The sequence below is a fragment of the Molothrus ater genome, chromosome 3, assembly GCF_012460135.2.
Source record: "Molothrus ater isolate BHLD 08-10-18 breed brown headed cowbird chromosome 3, BPBGC_Mater_1.1, whole genome shotgun sequence".
In the NCBI taxonomy this organism is placed as follows: Eukaryota; Metazoa; Chordata; class Aves; order Passeriformes; family Icteridae; genus Molothrus; species Molothrus ater.
This window is the reverse complement of record NC_050480.2, coordinates 59525284-59548334: the sequence shown is the minus strand read 5'-3', so window position 1 is coordinate 59548334 and position 23051 is coordinate 59525284. Positions and strand designations below refer to the sequence as shown.

General features: G+C 38.7%; 1 protein-coding gene across 1 annotated transcript in view; it reads right to left on the bottom strand.

The window, feature by feature from the left end:
* The window catches only part of ARHGAP18 (Rho GTPase activating protein 18), a 95391-nt gene extending 72730 nt beyond the window's left edge, over positions 1 to 22661 (bottom strand). The window contains exon 1 of the mRNA XM_036404581.1: positions 22564 to 22661. Within this exon, the coding sequence (XP_036260474.1) occupies positions 22564 to 22607 (44 nt within the window). The 5' untranslated portion in view covers positions 22608 to 22661. The remainder of the gene's footprint in view (positions 1 to 22563) is intronic.
* Positions 22662 to 23051: the final 390 nt, after the last annotated feature.

Sequence of the window (23051 nt, the reverse complement as noted above, 5' to 3'; positions counted from 1 at the left end):
GTTCCTAATGATATGTTAATTATCAGCAGATAAAAATGCAACCCACTGAGAAGAATTGGCTAGAGGAAATAGTAACAGGTCAGCTGACAAATTTAAATTCACAGGCTGACTTGGCAGTAGATGGATTTGCTCCTGCTGAGATCTAGAAATCCCCATGTCCAAGAGCATTTTGACAACTACTGTAGTGCTAAAGTAGAAGTGCAACTGGATTTAAAGCATATTTTTAATGCAGGGGAGTTTCAACCTTTCCCTTCTATTATCTATTCCAGCATTTGCTCAGATGGGTTTTAAACTGAGCAGAAAATGTCTCACCAGCTCTCTCACCTAATTCACATTGAAATAAAATGGCAGCACTTCCATTATCCAAATCATATTTCCAGGGTTCCAGCCAGAAGCCAGAAAATACATTAAATGGAACATTGTTTGTGTACTGTAAGATGAAATCTAACCCTTATTGCATTTCACATTTCATGTATTGCTGTGCTCCACTACCTAAAGAACAACATGTGTGAAGAGTGTTCTGCAGCTGTTAATAATCAATGCTAGGAATAATACAAAAATGTAGATTACATGTGCTTAACTCTTGATGCCTAGAGCTATATAACTGATTTTACATTCCATTAGAAGTCCGTGAAAGAAATTATCTTTTAGAGGGTAAAATCCTCTGTCCTATGTTAGACCTCCACCTTAGCACATAAAGACAAATCCTGAGCCAGAATCGTCCATTTATTTCCACTGACTAGAAAGGCTGACTACATGAGGAGGTCACGTGCAGATGTGCACATCTGTCTGGTAAACTTCACCTTTAATGCTTTTATGTTGCCCTTCAAAATATGGAAGAAGCAATGTTCAGTTACAACGTGCACCATATGGCAAACACAGCGTGGAGTAGTCAGTAGTTCAAAATGTACAGTACTGATATGTAGGAGGTGTTTCAGATCATCTTACACATCCCCAAATGGCAAAGGTGGGGATGAAGTCACACGTGTACTCAGAAAGCAGTGATGCTTTCCTAGCTTTCTGAGTCCTCACCTTCTTCCTCACTGCCCTCTGCACGCATATTTAAAGAGCTGATGATTCATTTCACATAACAAAAAACAAAAGAAGACTGCAAGAAAAGGGAGTAACAGTTCTTAGGTTGTTCACTTGTCTTGCGAGTTGCTCTAAAATGTATCTGGTGCACTCTGGTGGCTGCCTTGGTAATTTTTAATTCCATGACTTTGCAAAAGGTGAAACAGTAATTACCAGTGCTGCTTTTGAGATTATCCATATGAAGACTAATGAGCATGTGCATTTATTCTATTTTATCCTGTTTGGTTTTTCTTGAATGCTTTCTCTGGAGAAATTTAGATCTTGCCCATTGCTGCCCGTCTGCTTACCTTATGTAAATCACAGCGCAGGGATTGAGCGGCTGAGGTTCTCATCTGCCTTATGTTTTTACTCATGGTCAGACAGCTGCTGAATTTTACCCATAGAGGTATATCTGTTTCTGTAGAAGTAATTTATCCACATCTATTTGTAGTGTGACCTTGCACAAGCCCTCATATCAATTGTTGCTTCCCTTTCCCTGTAACAGGGAATCCATATAAGAGGGCTAATAATATCTAGCTATTTATGATGAGTATTGACCATATGTTCAATTACATTGAAAGGTACCAAAAAATGCAGAAAATTATTTCCCGTTACATCACTAGATTTACTTTCATTTGCATGATTTAATGATTTAATAGGGATAAAATGGCATGGATTTCTGCATCCACAGGCATAGAAAACAGATGATAAATCTAGTGCACTTTATAGAATCTCCATGAGGTGTAGGACTTTTGGAGAAAACTAAATGCCATAACTGATGTTTCATGCCACTTTGGGAAAGGGGAAGTCAGCATGAGTGTTGGAGACTAAGGGATTTTCATTGGTAACTCTGAATGACCCCTTTTTCTTTAACTACTTCTGACACAACTTTGGTTTTATAATGACTTCACATATGTCACTAATTATGAAAAGGTGGTTGTATTTCCCAAATATAATCACCTTGCCTCTTCTTAATTCTCCCAAATATTACCTAAATGTGGTGCACACTGAATGGATTCACTGGAGAGGTAGATACACTCTACTAGCATATGAAATTGAAATAAAGATGGGTAAAAAAAAGTTTTGAGACTGGTATCTCATTTTTCTGTTCAATCATGTTTTACATTTATACAAGGCAGCTGTATAACCCTTAAAAAAGATTTTTTTTTCTTTGTTAAACACAATTTTGGTTTTCTTTCAGAGGGAGATCTTCCATCCTCCTGACTCCTTGTTGACTCTGCATCTGTTTCAATTTGAACTGATCTTTCCTGAGCATGAGCACCCTGAACTCTGTAGAGCAACTGGGACCTTGCACATCACAGATACTTTCTGTGACTATATCACAGGCACAGTATTGTGGAAAGCATCAACTTTTCACATGGCTGCTTCTGACATTGGTGAGACTGATCTGAACATCATGCACTGTCTGATACACTTGGAGCAGACCTGCTGATGGGCTTGCACATCAAAGCACACAGAGGAAGCTCCTTCTGAAAGGTCTCCTCAGGGACATGTGCTATGCTTCTGAATGGAAGGGGGCATTTACTGTCTTGTTGAGAGGCTGCTGTCATGAAGGACAGAAATCCGGGGTTTGGTCTCTTCTCTCGGACGCTGCATCCAACACCAAACCCTCTGAAGAGGCAGGAGTGAAGAAGACTTAGGTAGCTAACACTCCCTCCCACCTTTCTTCTTTAGGTCAGGAAATAGACCCCTCTATCCAGTATTTGGGATGTAACAACTGATGAACTCATCAGCTACAGTTTCATCAAGAAAGACTGGGGGTGCTAGCAAGTGCAGGGAATATACTTGGAAATAAATATATGATTTGTTACTTTACAGACAGGCTGTGTCCATCGCTTGGGTTCAGGTTCTGTGTCACCATCCCCACCCCTCATCTTAGATCAGGCTTCAGTAGGGTTTGGGATAGTTTTTTTCAGTCTGAATCTGGCTAGGAAGTAGAAACCATGCTCTCTCCCACACGTGTTAACTAAGTCAGTCAGCACATTGGCTGGGAGCTCTTCTCTTCCTTACCCTTCTAATTTTGCTGTTGTCTGCAGATTTGATCACAGCTGAAGTTGTAGCACAAAAACATCTGGTGAAATGAAACAGAACAGCCACAAAGGAGGAGAGTTTAGTCAGTCAGAAAAGCTCATGAAAACTGTGACACAATCCTAAGCTGAGCAAGCCAGAGCTATCCAGAAATGTCATTATGCACTGAGGAAAAATGCTTCAGAACAAAGAAAGGAACAATTGTATGAGTCATGGGCTCTGAGAAAGAAAACCACTTGTCTTTGAGGGTTGAAGAATACCCAGTAAAACTTAAAGTTAACACAATGCAAAATATTCTTCGTTCTTTCTTACTGACAAAAATATTCATTTTGCATCATCTTCTTTCATCCCAAACAAATATTTGAAAAGTGTTTCTTTCTCTCACATTTTACACTGCAATCAAATTCAGCCATTCTTAATACAGAATATTTCAAGATGTCAGTCTTATTTTTGCTATTTTGAATGGAAACAATCTTCTGAATTCAATATGGATTTTAAAAATGGTTCATATCAACTCAGAACACCATTTTCCAGAAATACTAAATCCAAAAGAAGGCCACCATACTTTAACCACATGTCAGGTCCCCACTACAGTTTAAGATATACCATCTTAATGAGACAATATCTTTTAAGACCATATCTGCAAATATCATAGACAAATCAGAAAGAAGGAATGGAAGTTCCCACATGCTTGCTTATCTATTTAATGAGGTTTCATGCATTTCATACAAACAATTTTTTTGACATCTTTTGTGCAAATAGCTCTGACAATGACATTTAGCACTTGCAATTTTTTTTAAATGAATGTAAGTATATGACATTTGTGATTGGAAACATTATTGTAACAAGGATTGGACAAATTTTGAACCAAAAAATTCACAAATATAAGCTGCAAGAAAAAACAGATTCTTTATGATAGTCCTTCTGATGCTTTTTACTTACTCTTCATAGGTATTCAAAAATAACTCTGATGAATAACAACTAAAAGGAAAATTAGCATGAATACCTGTGCAAAAATTTGTACAACAAATTAATATTTGAGGTTTTGTTTCTTTTTGGCTGAAAGCCAGTTAGAAAGCTAAAAAAATACCAGTCATACACCAATAAAAACTCACGGCACTATTACAGCTATCCTGTAGTACCATGTACCAAGCAATAGCTGTAAAGTCCATGATTATCTCTAGACTGACGCATAGCCACACATGCAAGTCACAAATAATTTTAAACAAAGTGTAAAATCTGTAGCCTTCAGGGCTTCAGTCCTCTAAGGGTACATTTGTTACAGTCACAAGTGACTAGATTTAATAAATTTGCACTAATTTGCTCATCTTTGATTGCAAAGAACTTGTGATAGGTTTTTAGAGCAAGGTTCAGACAGAGCTGCAGAATTACAAGGCAAGAATATACTACCACTGCTGTGTATTTTGGAAGCAGTTGCTGGAATTACAGAAGGCTAAACTTGAACATTTGCCTACATCAAGATATTACAGTGTAGTTTCTGCAGGAAAAACATAACATTTGCAGTTTACTTGGAAGAAATTCACCCCCAAAAACTGTATTTATGTTATAGTGGTTAGATTTACTTTGATTTACTGCAGTATCTTACTATTTAATAACTCACACTATGTACAATACTGTTCACCATATGTCCAAAAAGGAAAAAAAAGAGGGAAGCTGAAGTAACTTTTCAATGAGGATGCATATGTGGAAAGTAATGCAAATTTACATAGATGTAAACATAAATATTATGGGGACATCTATGACCAAGTCTCCTGCAATTTTAATCTAACAAAGATAATTATAGATTCACTGGGATAAATTAATACAGTCACAAGCAAAATGAGAACAGTAGTGAATGACACAAAACTGTCCAGGGAAGTGGGGCTGGTTTGCAGAGTAGGATACACACGTGTGTCCTGCAAGAGGGAAGAGTACCAGGGAATGGTTCCAAGCCATATGGCTGCCATAGGGAACTGGGGTCAGAGTGAGCACTAACAACGTACAGCTGCATTGGTGTTGGGTCTTTGATGAGAAAGACCATCTGCAGCTCTTGGCTGCCCTTGATTTCATCTTGGCACTTGAAAAATCAATGGGAGCAGTGCTACTAACTTGCATCAGTGGAAGAATGCATTTCTCTCAGGGACAGAAAGCAGTTCCCAGAATCAGGCAACACTGTCCCTTATACACTATCTCCCCCTTTCCCTGGGGAGCCTGTTTAGTGCTCAAACACACTCTGGGTGAAAAACCTTTCCTGATACCCAATCTAAACCTTTCCTGATGCAGCTTCAGGCCATTCTCTCAGGTCCTGTCACTGACCACCACAGTGCCTGCCCCTCCTCTTCCCCTCGTGAAGATGATGCAGACTACAGTGAGGTCTTCCCTCAGTCTCCTCTTCTCCAGGCTGAACAGACCAAGTGACCTCAGCCTTCCTCGTACAGCTTCCCCTCACCATCCTCATGGTTCTCCTTTGGATGCTCTCTAATAGCTTAATATCTTTTTTTTATATTGTGGTGCCCAAAACTATACACAGTGTTCAAGGTGAGGCCTCACCAGTGCAGAGCAGAGTGGGACAACCACCTCCTTTGAGCAGAGTATTTTTTACTAAATATAAAAACAAACTGGCAGAAGGCACTATAATCTGATCAGTAATATTTCCACTTCAGACTTTAGATGACCCCATCAATCTCTTATCATGGGACAAATTACTTAAAATATCTAAGAATCATCATCATCTCTTTTCTATTCTTTCCTGACAGTTAAATACAGTGCTGTGCTACTTTATATACTGTGAATGAGAGACGGGCAGAAGCAAAGAGATGAGGATTGCATTTTGTGTGAATGAAAAGTAACATTTTTAAAGGACAACATAATTTCCAGCCAGGCTAGTATCTCTTTATCAGTAATTATGCAGTTTAACACTCCCAGTATAATAAATCAGCTGCATAAACTTCTGGTTTCACCCCTTTTTCCAAGCACATTTTCTACCATCTTTAAAACTGAAATACAAGAAGTGAGCACTTGTAGTAATTTGAGTATTTCACAAATTCTCATTGAGAAGAGGACTCACCTTTTATGTAAGCGTGAATAACAACAAAATTTGGTGGAAAATATTACAAATAAGATACCTCTAATACCATGAGTTCTTCTGTTCTTGAGGGGATTTAGAACCTAATTATTTTACCTGTGTTTTGGAACATCTTACAGAAGTACAAGGGGATAATCATCTGTAGGATTTTTCATCACCTGCTGGCTGATGTACAAAAGCTTCAGCTATACACAAGTACCTCCATTCCAGAAGTCTTTACAATTTTCTCAGAATTATAAGTGTTATTGATAAATACAATAAAATCACATTCTGTTAGCTTAGCTAACAGGAACAGGCTAGGAACAATCAAGTAGTACTCATATGGAAATCCTGTTGTTTGCATTTTGCTTTTCTCAAGCTGCAAGGTGAAGGACAAACCAGAAGCATGGCAAAACCAGCACACAGGCCACAAACAAGAAAACTTCAACTATTATACAAATATGGTTTTTTGTCCCTCATTCCCCATATATGCAGATATATAATGATCAGTGCTCCAAATTTTCTAATTGTCTAATAGGATTGCCATAGATAGTTAGAGGTTCTCTTCTTAAGGCAATGGATGATAAGGATTGATGAATAGACAAAAGTCAAATGGATAAATTATAAGGTAAATGCCTGCATTGTAGAACAAGAATTTATCATTCCATAGCTGAGATCATCAGTGTTTGTGAAGAAGGAAGCCTTACTTCATCAAAGGCTGAAAAAGACTCGGGAAATGAGGTTATAAATGACAGGACAGTAGAATACTGAAGTTTTTCTGCTGCCAGAGTACATGAAGCAAAATTATGACCCCACCAAAGTCAGAGACTAAGCCTCTTCTGATTTTCCTGGACTAATATTTCAGCCCCTGTCCTGTGAGCTCAGCACCTGCTGCAACATTTGGGCTCCTTTACACTCATCTCTGAGGTGATGCAGGAGAGATGGGCACCAGGGTCGCTCCTACCAAGCCTTCAGGCCCCTGGCCCAGTGCTGCTGGAGCTGGATGATACACCAGCCTGGCTTTGGGCTTGTAAATTCTCTTCTGAGGAACAAATAAATAGATCCATGAGTGAATTGTTTGTTGTCTGGGTTTTGGATTCATAAAAAATTCTCAATTTTAAGTATTTAAATTGCTTTTTCCTCATGGTTTGTTTCCTTGTTGGGGTTGTTTTTCATTGGGAGATAATTAAAAAGAGAGGTCTTTTAGGAAATAGCACTATGGCAAAAAATTAGAGCACTACTTCTTTCAGGTAAAAAATCCCAGAAGAGACAGGAGAATGAAACAGCAGTGTGAAATTCCACAAGAATTCTTGTACAATTATTCCCTGCACAGCTCCCACCAAATTGATGGGATTACCAAGTGTCAGCTCCCTCTCCTTTTCATGTTCAGAAATATATTTACAGTTCAGGCTGGGCACTTGTCAACAGCACCCAAGTTTTGAGCACGTCCCAAAGGAATTAGGAGAATTTTGGAATGGAATCTTTATCACTACGGCCTTCTACACTTTAATTTTGCCAGCTAGACTCTTCCAGAATGGGTACAGAGAAAACATACTAGTGTAGATAAATTTTACCAATATAAGAGTACTTGTAACATTTAATACCTGTTCAGTTATTTAGGTGGCTGTAGTAGTGCAAAGTGCTTTTCTATTGCAACCACAGTAGGGCTTTTCCTAGTGTAACTGTTATTTCTAAGAAATAGGCTGGTTTTCAAGAGCACAAAAACCCAAAAAGCACTTCCAAAAATTAGAAAAATAATCTTTAGACATCTTAGTTTTAGTTTTATCAAAGCAACAGCACAAACACCACATCTCTCTGATGGTTTTGGGGATCCTGGCCATGATTGAACAGTTAAGGGGAAAAAAGCTGCATGCCCACCAAAATAATTCTTTTTTGATTTTTTTCCTTAGCCTGTTTTTTTCCCTTTAGCTGCTTTGGATCATCACTAAAAATTAAGACAGAATTGCTATAAAAGACTTGCTACTCTAAGAGCAGATGCTCACAGGAGCAGTTTTCAAACTGAATATTTTGCTTTTTCCTAGCCCCAGTTTCAGAGTTATCTATTTGTGGAAGCATCAGGTTATTATCTATCCAAAGTGGATTTCATTACAGAAATCACAGGAAGATACTTTTACAAGGAGTCAGCCCAATGTATAATGTGTGCTGCAACATTATGGAGAAATATATATTGCAATATATAACCATAATAGTTTAAAATGTCTTAAGTGCTGCCTAATTATTCACATGGGCAAAACTGAAATGTTGTTTTTTCTCCCTGAAGCAGGTACATAATTTTTTAGCTGCCAACAAGCTGTGAAATAGTTATAACTCCAGGATGTTGCCATGTTTCAAGTACCCTTTTTTAATCAGTAGAATTCTCTACTTTTAACTATTCAGTTCAGACTATTGTAGCTATTTTAGTCAACCTAATTTCCTATTCTCTTGGCTGCAGATAAGTACTTTAATGAAAAGCATGAACAAAATTTTAAAATAAAGCTTCATCACAGTTGCTTTGCAAGGACCCACTACGTGTACTGGATTTTGTATTATTCACATTTAGGGTCTGAAAGTGCAGAAGTGTTGGGATAGATGGTTAAGCACCATTCTTAAATTATAAACATATTGCAAAGTACAGAAGAATATATTTAGAAATCTCCCAGTAGCATTTACTATACTATGCTTGGTGTATGTCAGAAAGACTTTTAAGTCATAAAAGTACATGGCAAACTCTTTTGGCATAACATATTCTTACAGAAGCAAACAATGTGCATTAATAATAAAATAGTATTTTATTTGTCTGGCCTAAATTGTACAGTCAGATCAGGTTTTCTGTTAAGAGGCTGATTTTCCCAAACATCCAAACACAATATAAGGGAAGCTGTGTTTATGTTTAAACAACATGCAGATTTAAACTATATTAAATACCATTTCTAATTCAGGACTTAGTTGATTATACCTGGTTCATACAAGTAATCCTAGTGACTGCAGGCTACTGTAATTATAGGATCAATTTTTAAAAGCCACCAAACCACTTACAGAGGGCAGAGAAGGTGGTCTACAGGTAAAGACAGGGAACTAAATTACTGAGACACAAACCTCAAGGGAGAAAAAAGGAGTTGTATCAGTGGATCATTCACTGTCTCTTCCAGCAGCAGCACTAAGGGGAATTGACAGTAATTACAATGAAGAAACTGACTCAAAACAAACTGGAGGGGGTGGCATTCCACATCATGTGTCATTACCCAGGGCTATTGCTGGCTGCAGGATGCTGGTGAAGCTGAAAGCTTACACGAGTTCTCGGCAAGACCGGACATGTTTGTGGAAGATTTATCCATGGACTATTGCTAGACACACAGAAAGAACATCTGGCTCAGGAATTGCCTAGCAGCATATGGCTGCAAGCTGGTGAGAGCATTGGGAATATTGCCCCTTCCTTAAAATTCTTTTATGGGTGTCTTTTAAACAAGTAGGATACCAAGGAGATGGACTTTCTGTCCATACCAGTAGAGCTACTTTTATGCTCAAATAGGCCATAATTTAAAATAATTCTTGTTCCTTGCAACAATGAGAGTAATGTAAATGCATGTGAATGACAAAAAATAGAAATTATTATTCACTATAAAACACTAGAAAAAATATCTTTATTATACTGCATTATTTATTTTTTTTAAAAGTAACACATCCTATTTAATTATGATTGAATTTCTTGAACTTTCTGAGGATACAACTTCCTGATTAGGTTTAAAACCATCACCTTTCAAGGAAATCTGGATCACATTTAACATGCAGTTGTCACAAGCAATTCTCAGGAACTCATTCCCAGTCGTGGATCTTGTGAAGCCTGCTCCAGCTTTGCAGAAATGAAGCAATTCTTCAACTCTAACCCCTGTAGCTGAAACATTTTAAACATAGACTAACACTGACAGTGTACTTATCTGCAGAACACAGGCCCCTTTCTAAATTGCAAGCCATGTTCCCTGCTCATAGTGGATGTTCAGTGTTATCTTAATTCAGTGAATTATGTATTCACAAAATAAACATGCATTTAAATTTTAACAGTGCACTTTAGTCAGCGAAACTGTTGTGTTTACGCCCTGATTGGAAATGTAAATATCAAAAATGTCAGTGGACAAAGAGAAAGACATCTGCATCACTCTGAATTTCTAAGTAGTATTTTAAGATAATGAGTTAAAACTGTCAAATGCATTTTGCTATGGCTAAAAGTAAAAATATTTAGAACACATCTGGATTAGAACACTTCCTTAAAAAAATCCGTTCTCACTGTAAAATGTCGGTATATATCACATCCTTCAAAAAATTACATTTGGAGGCATTTCTAGAGCTCATAATCCAGCTCATACTGATGCCCAAAGACTGTCCTGCTGATTGTTTGGTTTTGGTGTTATGTTTGAGTCAGTAGGACTGAAACCTAAGAATGTATTTTAAATAAACTTTATTTACTTCAGATTAAACCAAGTTAGATGGAGCAAATAAAACAAATCCCCTTGAGAATACTCCCAAGAACTCATCTCTTTGAAGATGGCATTAAATACAGTTTACATAACAGATCTTTAATATTAGTGAAGAATTCCATAGTTTGTTTCCTCCCATTTCATTCCTGAACACTTTATCATTATTCATACATTCTGCAGTGTCATGAAAATACTTGCAATATTTAATTTTATCTATTAGAGTTTTTCATTTTGCTCCAACTATTTGTATTTGCATGCGAAGTCTCATTACTGGAAGCAGCTAACACAAAGGAGAACTGCAGAATCAAGTGATTTGCTAAGTTAACAATCTCAGCATGGCTCTTAGCTAATACAAGAGTAGGTTCAAAGATCCTCTGAATTACAACTTAATAGTTGCACCAATTCCAGAGGAAGGAGTGAGAAGTTCAGTCTCTGTGCAGCCAGTTCACGGGGTGGGTGTTCCAGCCTGAGGAACCATCAACTGCAAACATTAAGGAACTTTGTTTCTCAGAGTGCATATCTGATAGGAAGAGTAGACAGAAGATCAGGACCATTTTTCCTTTCTATCCTGCTAGTCACAATATTTTGTGTTTTGCAAAACAGACACCAGCTTTGCTTTCAACAGCTACTGGGCTAGAGAAGGTGAATTTTAGGAGACTTTGAACCAAAGTTCATTTTCTCCAGAAGCTGGGATTTCTGCTGCTGGAAGATCTGGGATGACTCTGAGTATTTCTGCCACCAATAATTAGAATTGTTCACAATAACTGTCTGGATCAGAGAAAAATAGTTCCTAATCCCACAATCACATAATCCTTTCCCCCTTTCCTGTGTATCAGAGAGATTTGTACCCTTGGGGTGATCTACAGCACACGTACACACAGTGCTGGGTAATGGTGAGTGCAAACCAGCTGCCTTCTGTAGCTTCCGTTGTTCTTGTAAATATTGACATCTGTGCTTTCTATACAAAGGATTTCACCTGAAATTAAAATAAAATTCATAATTTTGAAAGGTAGAGAATTATTTGCCTAATTTTGCCTGATTTTTAGTGTGACCCTTTTTTTGTCCCCTTTATCCATGTCTGAATTCCACTGTGTTCCCAAGCTAAACTCAGGAAACACATAAAAGACAAGATCGTCAGTTAAATTCTCCAGCTTCACAACCAACAGTAGTCACTATTCTGTGTATCACCAGCTCAAAATGAGAGTTTTGCATTAAAAAAAAATACAAATGCTCAGTCTTCTGCTTTCAAGGAATACTTTGTCATTTAGCAAGCTTTTATGTCCAATACCAAATGTATTCAATATATGTGGGCATACCAGTAGCTGTCAGACAAACTAGCACCTATGATGGGACTGTGCTCCAGAAGTGTTCAAATCTGATTCTCACGGACGAGTTTTGGAACTCCAAGATTTACCTAAGTACCCCCACAATTTGAAGCTCAGGGAATAGGTGAGGCAAACACATTTTTGAGCCTTGAAAGTAGCAGCTGTAAGGAAATGCAGGGATGTCAGCCTGATTTCCAGCTCCAAGGCAGGACCCTCCAGCTCCAGTAGCTTCAAAAGCCTCTAAGAACTCCATGCTTGGCCTTCTGCCAAGAATGGTGATTTCAAAGTGTCATGACATGCAGTGCTTACTCATTTTTTTATGTGCCCCAAATGCCTGGGTTTTTTCCTCATGACAAGTTTTGGATCTTGCTGTTCCTAACTACGGAACTAAAAGTAAAATGCTGCTGCAGAAAAATGCCTGTCAGGTCTTTGGGTACTTACTGAAGCAAAAATAAACAAGACTATACTATATGTAACACATGGATACATTAAAGAGGTTTAAACAGGGTTTTATTATGAAACACTGTTCATATTTACTAAAACATAAAATGGAACGACTGAGCTTGTAATGGTGCAAGTAACAATTACCACCATTTTTTTCCATCAGATTAAGAAGGAAACAGCTGTTGTCAGATGGCAGCATGATGCCAATAGCTGAACAGGAAGGATTACAGCATTCAAGTCATCTTAATTCTAGTGCATAAGCATTAATAGAGGCTTTTCTTTCACCACAAATGGCTAATGTAGCTAAGCTCTGACACTGCTCTGAACTTTTCATTTACCTAGGGAAACTAAATGCTGCTGTTAGCAGCACAGTAGATGAAGTAATATTTCCTTTAATAAAAATGTCATGAAGGATTTACAAATCTGATGTAAGCCATTAAATTGACAACATCACGAAGCACAGAACATTAAAATGATGTCTCTATGTTAGCTCTAAAGACACCTTGAAAGAAAACATAACATCCTTTAGTGCACTTTAATCTATTATAAACAGCTCATTATGATTTCCTACTTATCAAATTGATCTGGACCTTATACTCTGCTATGTAAAAGAGTTCAAGGGAAATTGCTAAGGGCACAGAGTGCAGGGGGAGTCAGTAAATACCAGGGAGTTCATTGCATGGAAACTGCTTTTGTTTAGGAGCAGAAACACAGTTCTGAAAGACTAAGACATTTCAAAGTGATATTTACTTAAACACCTCTGTTCTGTCCTCATTTCATGTGTGTCTGTCCCATAACACTGAAGGCCTTTGTTGATCCCATATCCAGGGAGTACATGTACATGAGCATGCATTCATAATTCTTACTTTTAAATAAATCTTAAAAACATCTACTTACCTCATATCACTACTACATATTTTAAAGTTCTTTTATTATTATCATCTAAATTTTGATGAGTTTTACTGCTCTTACTAATTTATTACAACAGCAGTAATTTTAAAATTCTTTCAATTTTGTTTCAGTCAGTTTTTATATACCTTACTGGGTAAATCACCTTTACCTCACTTACCAGAAAGCTGAGAGCCAGTGTGGGAAAGAAAAGCTAAGGACAAATTTGCTGCTGCAGGTAGTTCAAAGGATTATCACACAGCCCAATCCTTCAATTTTATTAGAAATTGATCCCTTAACTGAATTAACTATCCAAGCAGGTTTTTATCCAAATTAGGTTTCCTTCTTAAGTTTGTCTAGAGGCAGATGGCAGCCTTTAAAGATTATTGGAGATATAAACCATTCTATCTTATATATGTAATTAAAAATCAATACCATGTCCCTAATTTATAGAGAATATGTGCTTTTCTGTGAAAAGCTATGAAATCTCTTGTCTCATTATGCCCAGGTATAATAGCATTTACTGTCATAATAGCAAAATGTAGCATTTATGGGAGATGTTAATCTGTTGCTAGTGCTGGCCACCAAATGCAGGGCCATATGTTTCTCTGCTGGGAAGAACAGACAGGACCTAAATCCTTTTCACAGAATTAAAATTCCCTACAGGAAACATACATTATAGATCAGTTCTCCTCTTACACTCACCCTTTGCTCCAAATCTGGGGTTTGGAGAAAACTTTAAAAATTGGATAGCATTATAGATTGGACCATGGGGGCTGGCTTGCACCTGTAGAGAGGGGCAGGGATTCTCTCATTTTTGATAGAGGAAATGTCAATTCTGGAGAAAGGAAATGAAGGTAAAGATACCTGTAAACAAGGGGATGTAGGTCTGGCTCTCATTACTTTGTGTAAATCCCCAGGCCATTTGATTTTGTCTCAGAAATTATGATGAAGTCTACAATGTCAATGCATGCCCTTGCCATGAGTATGAGGAGACTGACCACTTCACTACCTACAGACATTCCAACTTTGAGAACAGAATCAAATACAATAAGAAAAAATATCTTTTTTTTTTTTAAGTCAAGACAATTATATTTGTCTTGACTTTAAGCTTATTTTTCAGCAGACATGAAGCACTAGCATTTCTGTTCTTAAAAACATTAAATTTATTGAATACCTATGACTACTTCCTTTCTGCTGGACATCTTTGTGTTGAGTTTGCCTCCAAATGGCATTCTTGACCCTTTTTTTGTTTTTTCTTGTATTCTGCTTCTCAGTTGAGGTGGACATTTTTAATGGCATTGGCATGCACTTCTTAGGGAGTCACTACTTGTTACTATGCTCCCTAGGAAGAATAATTTTTACAAATGCAACTATATGCTGTTTTTTCTCAAAGTCACCAACTTCTTGCCATGACATTGCTTGACTCACGTATCAGTATGTCCACAAAATGTCTGGATTCCTAATTCCTCCATCAGATAACTATTTAAATTTCTGCAACTCAGTGGGACACAGTGCCCAAGAGCTCTTTATGGGTTGCTGGCTTCTAGTAAGTAAAATGTGCTTGTCTGTGTTATTTTCTTGAGTTGACTTTCTATTAATTTTCACTGTTCCTGCTTTAAATCTCTGACATCTCAAATCTTGCTTCATACAGCACTGTTTCTTATTTTGATCTTTATGGTACAGAAAGAAAAATTATTGAAGTGATGGAACCCTTGCCTCCAAGCTGATGGACTCTGACGGCCACACTGGCTGCTTTATTTTAATCCAGAGATTATGAAGGAAGTTTTGACAGTACAATGGAAGAATGTGGCTGATAAAAACTTATTACATAATAGAAATCAAATATCGATTGACTCTAGTGATCAATCTTGCAGGGAAAAAAGGGTATATTAGGCGTTTCAATTCTTACTGCAGTCAGTTTTGCTGAGATGATATGTGAGGAAGGATTGAAGGAATAAGTATCTGAGCAGGAATAGTGAAGGAATGAAGGTCTATGTGTATGCCACACATACTGTTGCACTCCCTAAGACAATGAGGAAAACAAGCTCACAGTTACTGCAGCCATCTCCTTTCCAGTGCTGGAAAAGCCACCATGTGGGCTGCCCACCCAAGGCCGTGCTTGGCTTGCCAGGTAGTATCAGAGAGAGGAGATGCTGTCTGGAAAATATCTGCCAACCATCCTTCCCCTGGTGGCAAAGGTCGCCTTCCACCTCCAAACAGTACAAGTATCTCCCTTTCTATTGCACCTGGCAAGCCCTCTCATCAATGAGAAGCTGAAATGGTGAGTGTCCCAGGGCATGTTCCTTGGGCTCTGATAATCCTCCTGCCTTTGTATGGATTCCAGGAGGTATCCCATGGAGCAGAATGGTGAGAAATTAAAGATAACAAAACATCAGTGATGGCCTTTAGTCAAAGATGGAATTAAGTTCAATTGATAGAAAACTGCTAGGTTGCAACTCTTCATTCACTCTGAGAATTCTTTTGTCAGTTATCATAGATTGGTCAGAAAGTGGTTGAAGCCATTTCAAAGCAGAGATGAACAAATATCCTTTTCTTTAGCAAAAAGTGCTGATGGAAGAGGGTGAGCTCTTTGCAGAGCTGGAAATACAATCATTTAGTAATCCTTTCTAGTCAAAATGAGCTGAATTGACAACTTTAAACAGCATGTAGTTACTAACAGATTTTTGCTGAGTGCATGCTTTTTCCTCTGATTGTCAGTTTTAAATAAAAATAAGAGTTCAGGCTTATGAACAGATGATTCCCAAGCCTAAGGACCTTGAGTTCTTTGTTCCACAGCCTCACCACAGGTTTCTCAGATGTTCAGTATCTTCTGAAGGAAAAGGGTTGGGAGCTCCATAAAGATCTGACAAGTGTGCAGCATGTTCAGTTGAGAAAATAAATGGATTTATCTAAATACTGCATAAGATATGAGCAAAAGGTCTACAAGAAAGGAGGAGGGAGGGAGGAGCAGCAGGGGATGGCAAGAAAGCAGTGTCTTAAAACTCAAAAATGTAGGGATAAAGTAAAAATTGCCAAAAGTCAAGCAGGCTCTTGACAGCTGACAGGTCTTGACACCTAACAATATAAATTAAATTATGTGTAGTATTCTTTGACAGGACAGAGAAAAAGAGAAATTAAATGGCAACGAAGTTGATGCACAGTAAGAATGAAGTTGAGATCAAAGATAATGTTGGCATGGCCATCCCAAAACTTCCCAACTCAATAATCTGTCAGGATAATGACAGCAAAAGCCAGACTAGTCCTGAAAATCTGTGGATAACACCACATTGTATTCAAGCAAGAAGCAAAGTTTTTAAGGTTTGGTAAAATTAAGGCAGGGAGAACAGATAATCATCTGTCCTAGATATTGAAATAATTTCCCTAAGAATTCAATAGTAAGTGCTTAAAATAATCTATCAACTCAAGTGATGCCATATTACCAGGGAATGTCAACATAACATAACAAATATAATTCAGGAAGAGAAAAACTGAAAAACTGGCAGCTTTACACCTGTTACTCTGAGCTTGACAGTGTGCAAGTCTTTTTTAAGTGCTCCAAAGGAAAGCATATTTTGAGACACGACGGTAAACCGAAAACTGGGATAAAATACAAGGCATTATTAACCTTTACCAAGATAAAAACAGATTTTAATATTAAAATAACATGTGTTAAGGAGTAGGGGCTGCAGGAGACAAATCCTTTATGGCTTCAGTATTGCATTTGATACTGGAACACATAAGGACTGTAACTACATACAGAGCTAAACAAACGGGACAGTGGGAACAGTGCAAGTTTGTAAACGAGGGAAGGACTTATCTTAAAAGAGACAGCAATACATTACATTGAAAAACAAACCAATGAACTGAGGGAGTCTTCCTATTAAGATTTCTCTGGGTTCCCTCCAACTAATGATCTTATTATTTGATATTTTCATTCATAACTTTGGCACAGAAAGAAGAATGTGAAATTTTCTGATACTATAACATTAAGGATATCAATTTAGAAAAAGTCCAGGATATTATAGAGGAAAAATGGCTTAATGAAAGGACTGAAAAAATAAAAAATCATGCAAAAGTGCATGAATTTAATAGACTTAATAACTACATTTTATCCTATAAGCCAGGGGGCTCATCAGTTTGAAATGACAGATACTAATCGGTCATAAGGCAGCCATCAAACACAGTGTTGTACAGAATAAAAAGGTATAGGCAGTTTTGTGTACATCTAGCTATATCAGGCTAGAGAGCAGACTTTTAATATCACAGACATTGATCACACATTAAGTAAAATTATAGTGTCGCTTCTAATCACTCATAATCAAGAAAGATGCGGTCAAATGTGGACAATGGAAAAGGGAAGAGTCTGCCCAGCACAAGCAGCTAAAAAGCAACAATAAAATTCCTGCTTGTGAGTACTCATGAACATATATAGCTTGGAGGGGAAAATCAATTTCCTTTAATGGATAATGTCAATACAAAAGAAATACGTAGAAAATTTCCACTGGCAACTGTACGTATAAAATAAGAAATTAATTTCTAAATTTCAAGAGGAGCATGGTTCCAGCACACCCATCAAGAAGAACAAACAGCCTAATCTTTAAAAAAGCTCTGTATGTTTATGAAGTGGATTAAAGACAGTGGCTTTTTTATAAGCTGCAAGGTAGCACTCTGAGAGATAGAAAGTTCTTTATTCAATCTGGCATCCTTATGTCTTGTGCTCCTACAGCAGGGTATAAGGAACAATAGAGAGGGGCTACATTAGATATATATTTTAAAAACCCTTATGTTAAGGACATATTAAGCTTCTAAAAGCAAATGAATTCAAGAACTTCAGAAGTCAACAACATCAGGTCTGTGTGTCCCAAAATATATTTTTTTTAATGTATAATTTTACGAATCAAAGAAATCATTCACAAGTATACCTTTGGCTTAAGGGGAGAGCAGGAGCTGGTAAGAATAAAAGAACAGCCAATGGTCCATGCAGACCGTTTGTATGCTACTGCAAGAGCATAAGGAGCCATAAAATAATACCTGTGCTCTATAACCTCCCCTGCAGCACTCAGCAGAACCCTTTGTGCCCTTTACTTGATCACCACAGATGGCCACACTAGTACCAAGCCCAGAAATCTAAGAGATTTCTAAGAGAAACATGAAACTTCTTAAAAAATTTAACAGGGAAACCCCTACTATGGTACCAGGGATGCTGAACCATGAGGTCCAGACTGTGTGTTCTTGTAACAGCAGCTTCAACCTCTGCTGGACCTCTAAGCACGAGGTAGCGGTGTTCCTTCCTCTGCTTCTTCGTCCTCGCAGGAGAGAGGATAAGGGAAGATGCTCCTTCCTCAAGATAACCATGCACCACCATATGCTGAGGTCTTGGAGGGGCATCAGTACAGTCTCTTGTCCAAACTTCTGGAACTGAAGCCTCCATTAAGAAAAATGTGCCAGGCCAGTTATAAACATTGCTCAGGCAGGATTCAGTCCATCAGCCATATCTCAAACCATGCAGACTCAAATCATGCATTTTTAAGAAGCAGATTGTTAAAATCGCGTATATTTCAAAGCTGCACAACCTAAGTGAGACCTTTTAGTGAGTGTTAAGTTGTTGGAATCAGAGGGATGAAGTAAGATGTAACTGACAGTGTCAGCAGAAGATTTTTATTTGTTGACAGCTTTTTAAAGATATAAAAATTTCATATAAAAAAGCAGGATCTCATGACAGCTCCAAAATAGTATTATTATTATGCTGCTTCAACTAAAAATCTTACTGTATTTCATTTGGCCACTTCCAGAGAGAGGTCGTGAAAACTAATAATTCATTGAACTTCCAAAATAGCATTTCAAGCCTGGGACAATGCTTTTCCACATGTGTAGCTTAAGAATTGGCACTTCCTAAAATGAACAATACCAGCCATGCTTAAGTTTGAATTTCTGCAATACAATTTACTGTGGAAATCTCCTTGGTAGCATCGAATGTTCACTCTCCTCATGAACGTCTTACATTCATAAGTCTACATCTTTGTCTTCAGTTTGCTTGTGTTGCCTAGTGTTGTCATTGCAAACTGCTCTATCTGCTGCCATCTCCTTTGTTTGTTGTTCTCAAGAATCATTGCTCATTTCTTTTTTTTTTGTGCACTGCTTTGCTCTCACTTGGTGCACAATCTTTACTTATACAGAGCTAATTACATTAAGTATATTGATATGAAAGCATCTCGCCTGGCTGAGAACCTTATTTAGTATTACAATTAGTTTCTTGGCTGATCCATTCCCATTCAGTGAGCCTGCTTTTTGTCTGACTGAAACTAATCAGAAGTTTATGACTCAGCAGAATGGGGTTTACATGGTACAGAACCATGAGGGTTAATTAGCTGAGGTAAGTATAAAAGAGCAAGTACTGCTACATGATTTCTTCTATCACCATGAGCATTGCATTTCAGTGTGTTTACTTCTGATTTCCAGAAAGAGGACTTTTTGGAACAGTTGTTTAGTGCCCAAGGTTTTAATATTACTCCTGTAGCTTCAGGATCCTGAGTTTTGCAAGGTGTCAAATTCAAAGACAGGTTCCCATGATGTCCACATTTCTGCTAACTGTGCAAGTTTTAAAGTGATTTGAATTAATTATCTACTTCTCAGTAAGACCTGAATTAAGGGCATAGTTACTATTCTCTAAGGATCTGATTACAGTAGTTGTTGGGCTGCCCAGTGTACTATTTTATTATCATAGTCCAATCTTGTCATAAACTCTATTCTTAGAAATTTATGAAGTACAATTTTAATATATAAATATATTTTTCTTAATATATACTAGCATAGTATTTATTCACTTAACTGTAGCAGAACCCTAAAATTAAATTCATGGACTGGGACTCAATGGTTAAGAATATACACAGAATACAGGAGTTACAACTTATCCTTAGCAGTTCTGCCTAGGGTGAGAAAAAAGCATAATGCTGATGAGAAGCATTTTTGCCATCACACCAGCAACCTACTATTCTTAACTCAGACTGAGAGTGAATTTTTTTGGGTTCCTTGCTGTTATTTGGGTTTCAGCTACTTCCATTCTCATGAGCAGTAAAATAAATATTATGATGTGGCTATCCAGAAGCCTACTAAAATTATTTAACCAGAAATCATAGTATTTCAAGAATAAGTCAGACAATTTCATATGTATGCACTCATTTCTACATTACTTTTCTAGATTCATTTTTATATTGCTGGGCACTTACTGAAGGAGGCAAATAATATGCACCTGTTAATACCTAATTATAATAGCTGTTTATGTCTGACTGATATTGAATGAAACATCTATCCCCTACCTCTCATGATTTTGTGACATGAATGGGTAAAAAAGTATTATGTGATCTTGCAAAAAATCAATCCACACTTTAAGCCTACAGACTCACTAAAGATGACCAAATGTGCAAATCTTTCCTGTCCTGCTAATGGGTACTGGTTTTAGGGAGCACCTTTTGCTCATTCATATCCTAACAGGTACTGCCACTATTTAGCACTCCAGCATACTCAGTGAAGTATCTATCCTCTTGTTTAGCACTCACAAATGGAAATTAATTCTTACTCGTGTTTATTTAGGACTAATAACCTTCAGTCTTTCAAATGTTGCATTTACTGTGTCCCTTTTCAGCTGTATCTCCAACAGCTCTACTTCTCATATAAAAGCAAATTGATTGACTTCTTAACATCTTCCCTTTTTTCATTGACTTCTTTCACCCAGCACTAAACTACTCAAATTCTGCCTTCAGCCAGGGCACTGACTAGGCATTTGATAAACTTTCAGATATGCTTTTCACTCCTTCTCAATGCCTTGATGCTCATCCGGTGGGAGAAGAGCATCCTTAAAGTTCATTGAACTTGTCAGCCTTTTGGCATCTTTTCTCATGATATCTACAAAATACTTGACAGTGATCAGGCTGCCACTGGAAAAAGAACATAACTTTTTTGCTTTGCTGCATTGATTCAACTGTCTGCACTAATTGCTGTTTCCTAATTCCCTTTATATTATGAAGTCTGTGAGGCTGAGATTTTTTTAATCTGATGTTTATAAAGCAAATAGAGTCATGAAGCTCTGGTTCAAAATCAGCAGGAATATTCCTTTAAACAAATAATCACTGTTAGAGGAGAACAACAGAAGAAAGGCAGGAGTATGGAATTGGATGGGGCTTTTTCCTTCTGGACTTCCTTCTCTATTTGCCCAGCAAAGTAACACAGTAAAAAACCACACAAATTTAAAAAATTAGAGCTGTGATTTTGGTCACTTAGAGAATAAGTTCAACAATTGTAGCAGTTAAATTAGTGGGAAAAAAACCCAGGTAAAACTGGTGATATTACATTCTTCTGTCATGCAATTCATGTTAAAGTATTGATATTCCAGTAATTGTTTAAAATGTATCTACAGAGTGCACGTATTCTAGGAATCAAGTCTTAAATCATAGCAATAAAAAGTTACAGTACAATTGACTGCCCTTTTTTCCACTCATTCCTATGGCTAACTTGAAAAAAATTAGGTGATGAAATCAACTCTCAGAGCAGCCTTACGTGAAAATACTTCACTAAAATATCATTACGTTTAGAAATCAAATTTATGTTTGCTATTCTTGATACATGTTATTTAAGTTTTCGATCAACTCTCTTGATGTACATTCAAGTGCTCATACACAGGGGAGAAACTGTGATTCAACAAAACACAAGTAGAACACCACCAGGAGTGCGCACTTTTTTGCTTTCCCTCCACTCAGTGCAAAAATATTTGCATTTGCCGGCTAAATTAGAATAGATGATACTAGGGAAATAGATGATACTAGGCTTAGTAATGCACCCTGACAGAACTCGTAAAAAAAACAAAAAAACAAACAAACAAAAAACAAAACTAAATACTCAATTTGTCTAATCCATGCTAGTATAATTACACTACACAAGGGGTAGGGACATTGACTTTCCAGACTTTAGAAGGTAACGGGCGTTTTCCACCAACGCGCCTCGCTGTCCTGCGGCGCCGCAAGACGCGCTTCGGGAGCCGCTGGGAAGAGCGGGACAGGGAGCAGAGCGGAGAGCGGCGGGCAGCGCCCGGCCGGGGCAGGACCCGCTCCCAGCCGCGGTGACAGCCGGGGTGACAGCCGGGGTGACAGCCGCGGTGACAGCCGGGGTGACAGCCCCGCCACTGCCGCTCGCTCGCTCCGGGTGTGCGCCCGGCGGGAGGAGCAGCGCGGCGGCCGCGCTCGCCCGCCCTTACCTCAGGTGCAGGTAGTGCACCAGCTTCGTCACCACGGTCACCATCTTCCCGGGTCACCTTCCCCGCCCGGGAGGGACACGCGATGAGGAGGGAGCCGCTCCCCGGGGACTCCTCCGTCAGCGGCTCCTCGCTGCTGCTCCACCGCTCTCGGCCCCTCGGGCGGCAGCGCCTTCGCCCCCCGGCCGTGCCCGGCCCTGCCCGCGCCGCCGCCGCCGCCGCTGCGGACACTGGGCCGGGGCCGCTGCGGACACTCGGCCCGGGCCGCCCCGCCCGGCAGAGGCGGGGCCGGGCCCCCCCCGCGGGACAGCCCGATCGACCTCGCCCTCTCCGACCGGCCGGGTTTGGGAGCGGCTGGGCCGCGACCCCCGCGCATCTCTGCGAGTGCAGCGCAGGCAGTCCCCGCCATCGGGACGGCCCCGCTCGCTGCCCTCGGCTCCGCTCCGCTCAGCGCCGGCCGGCGGCGGGGACACCGTGACCAGGGGCAGATG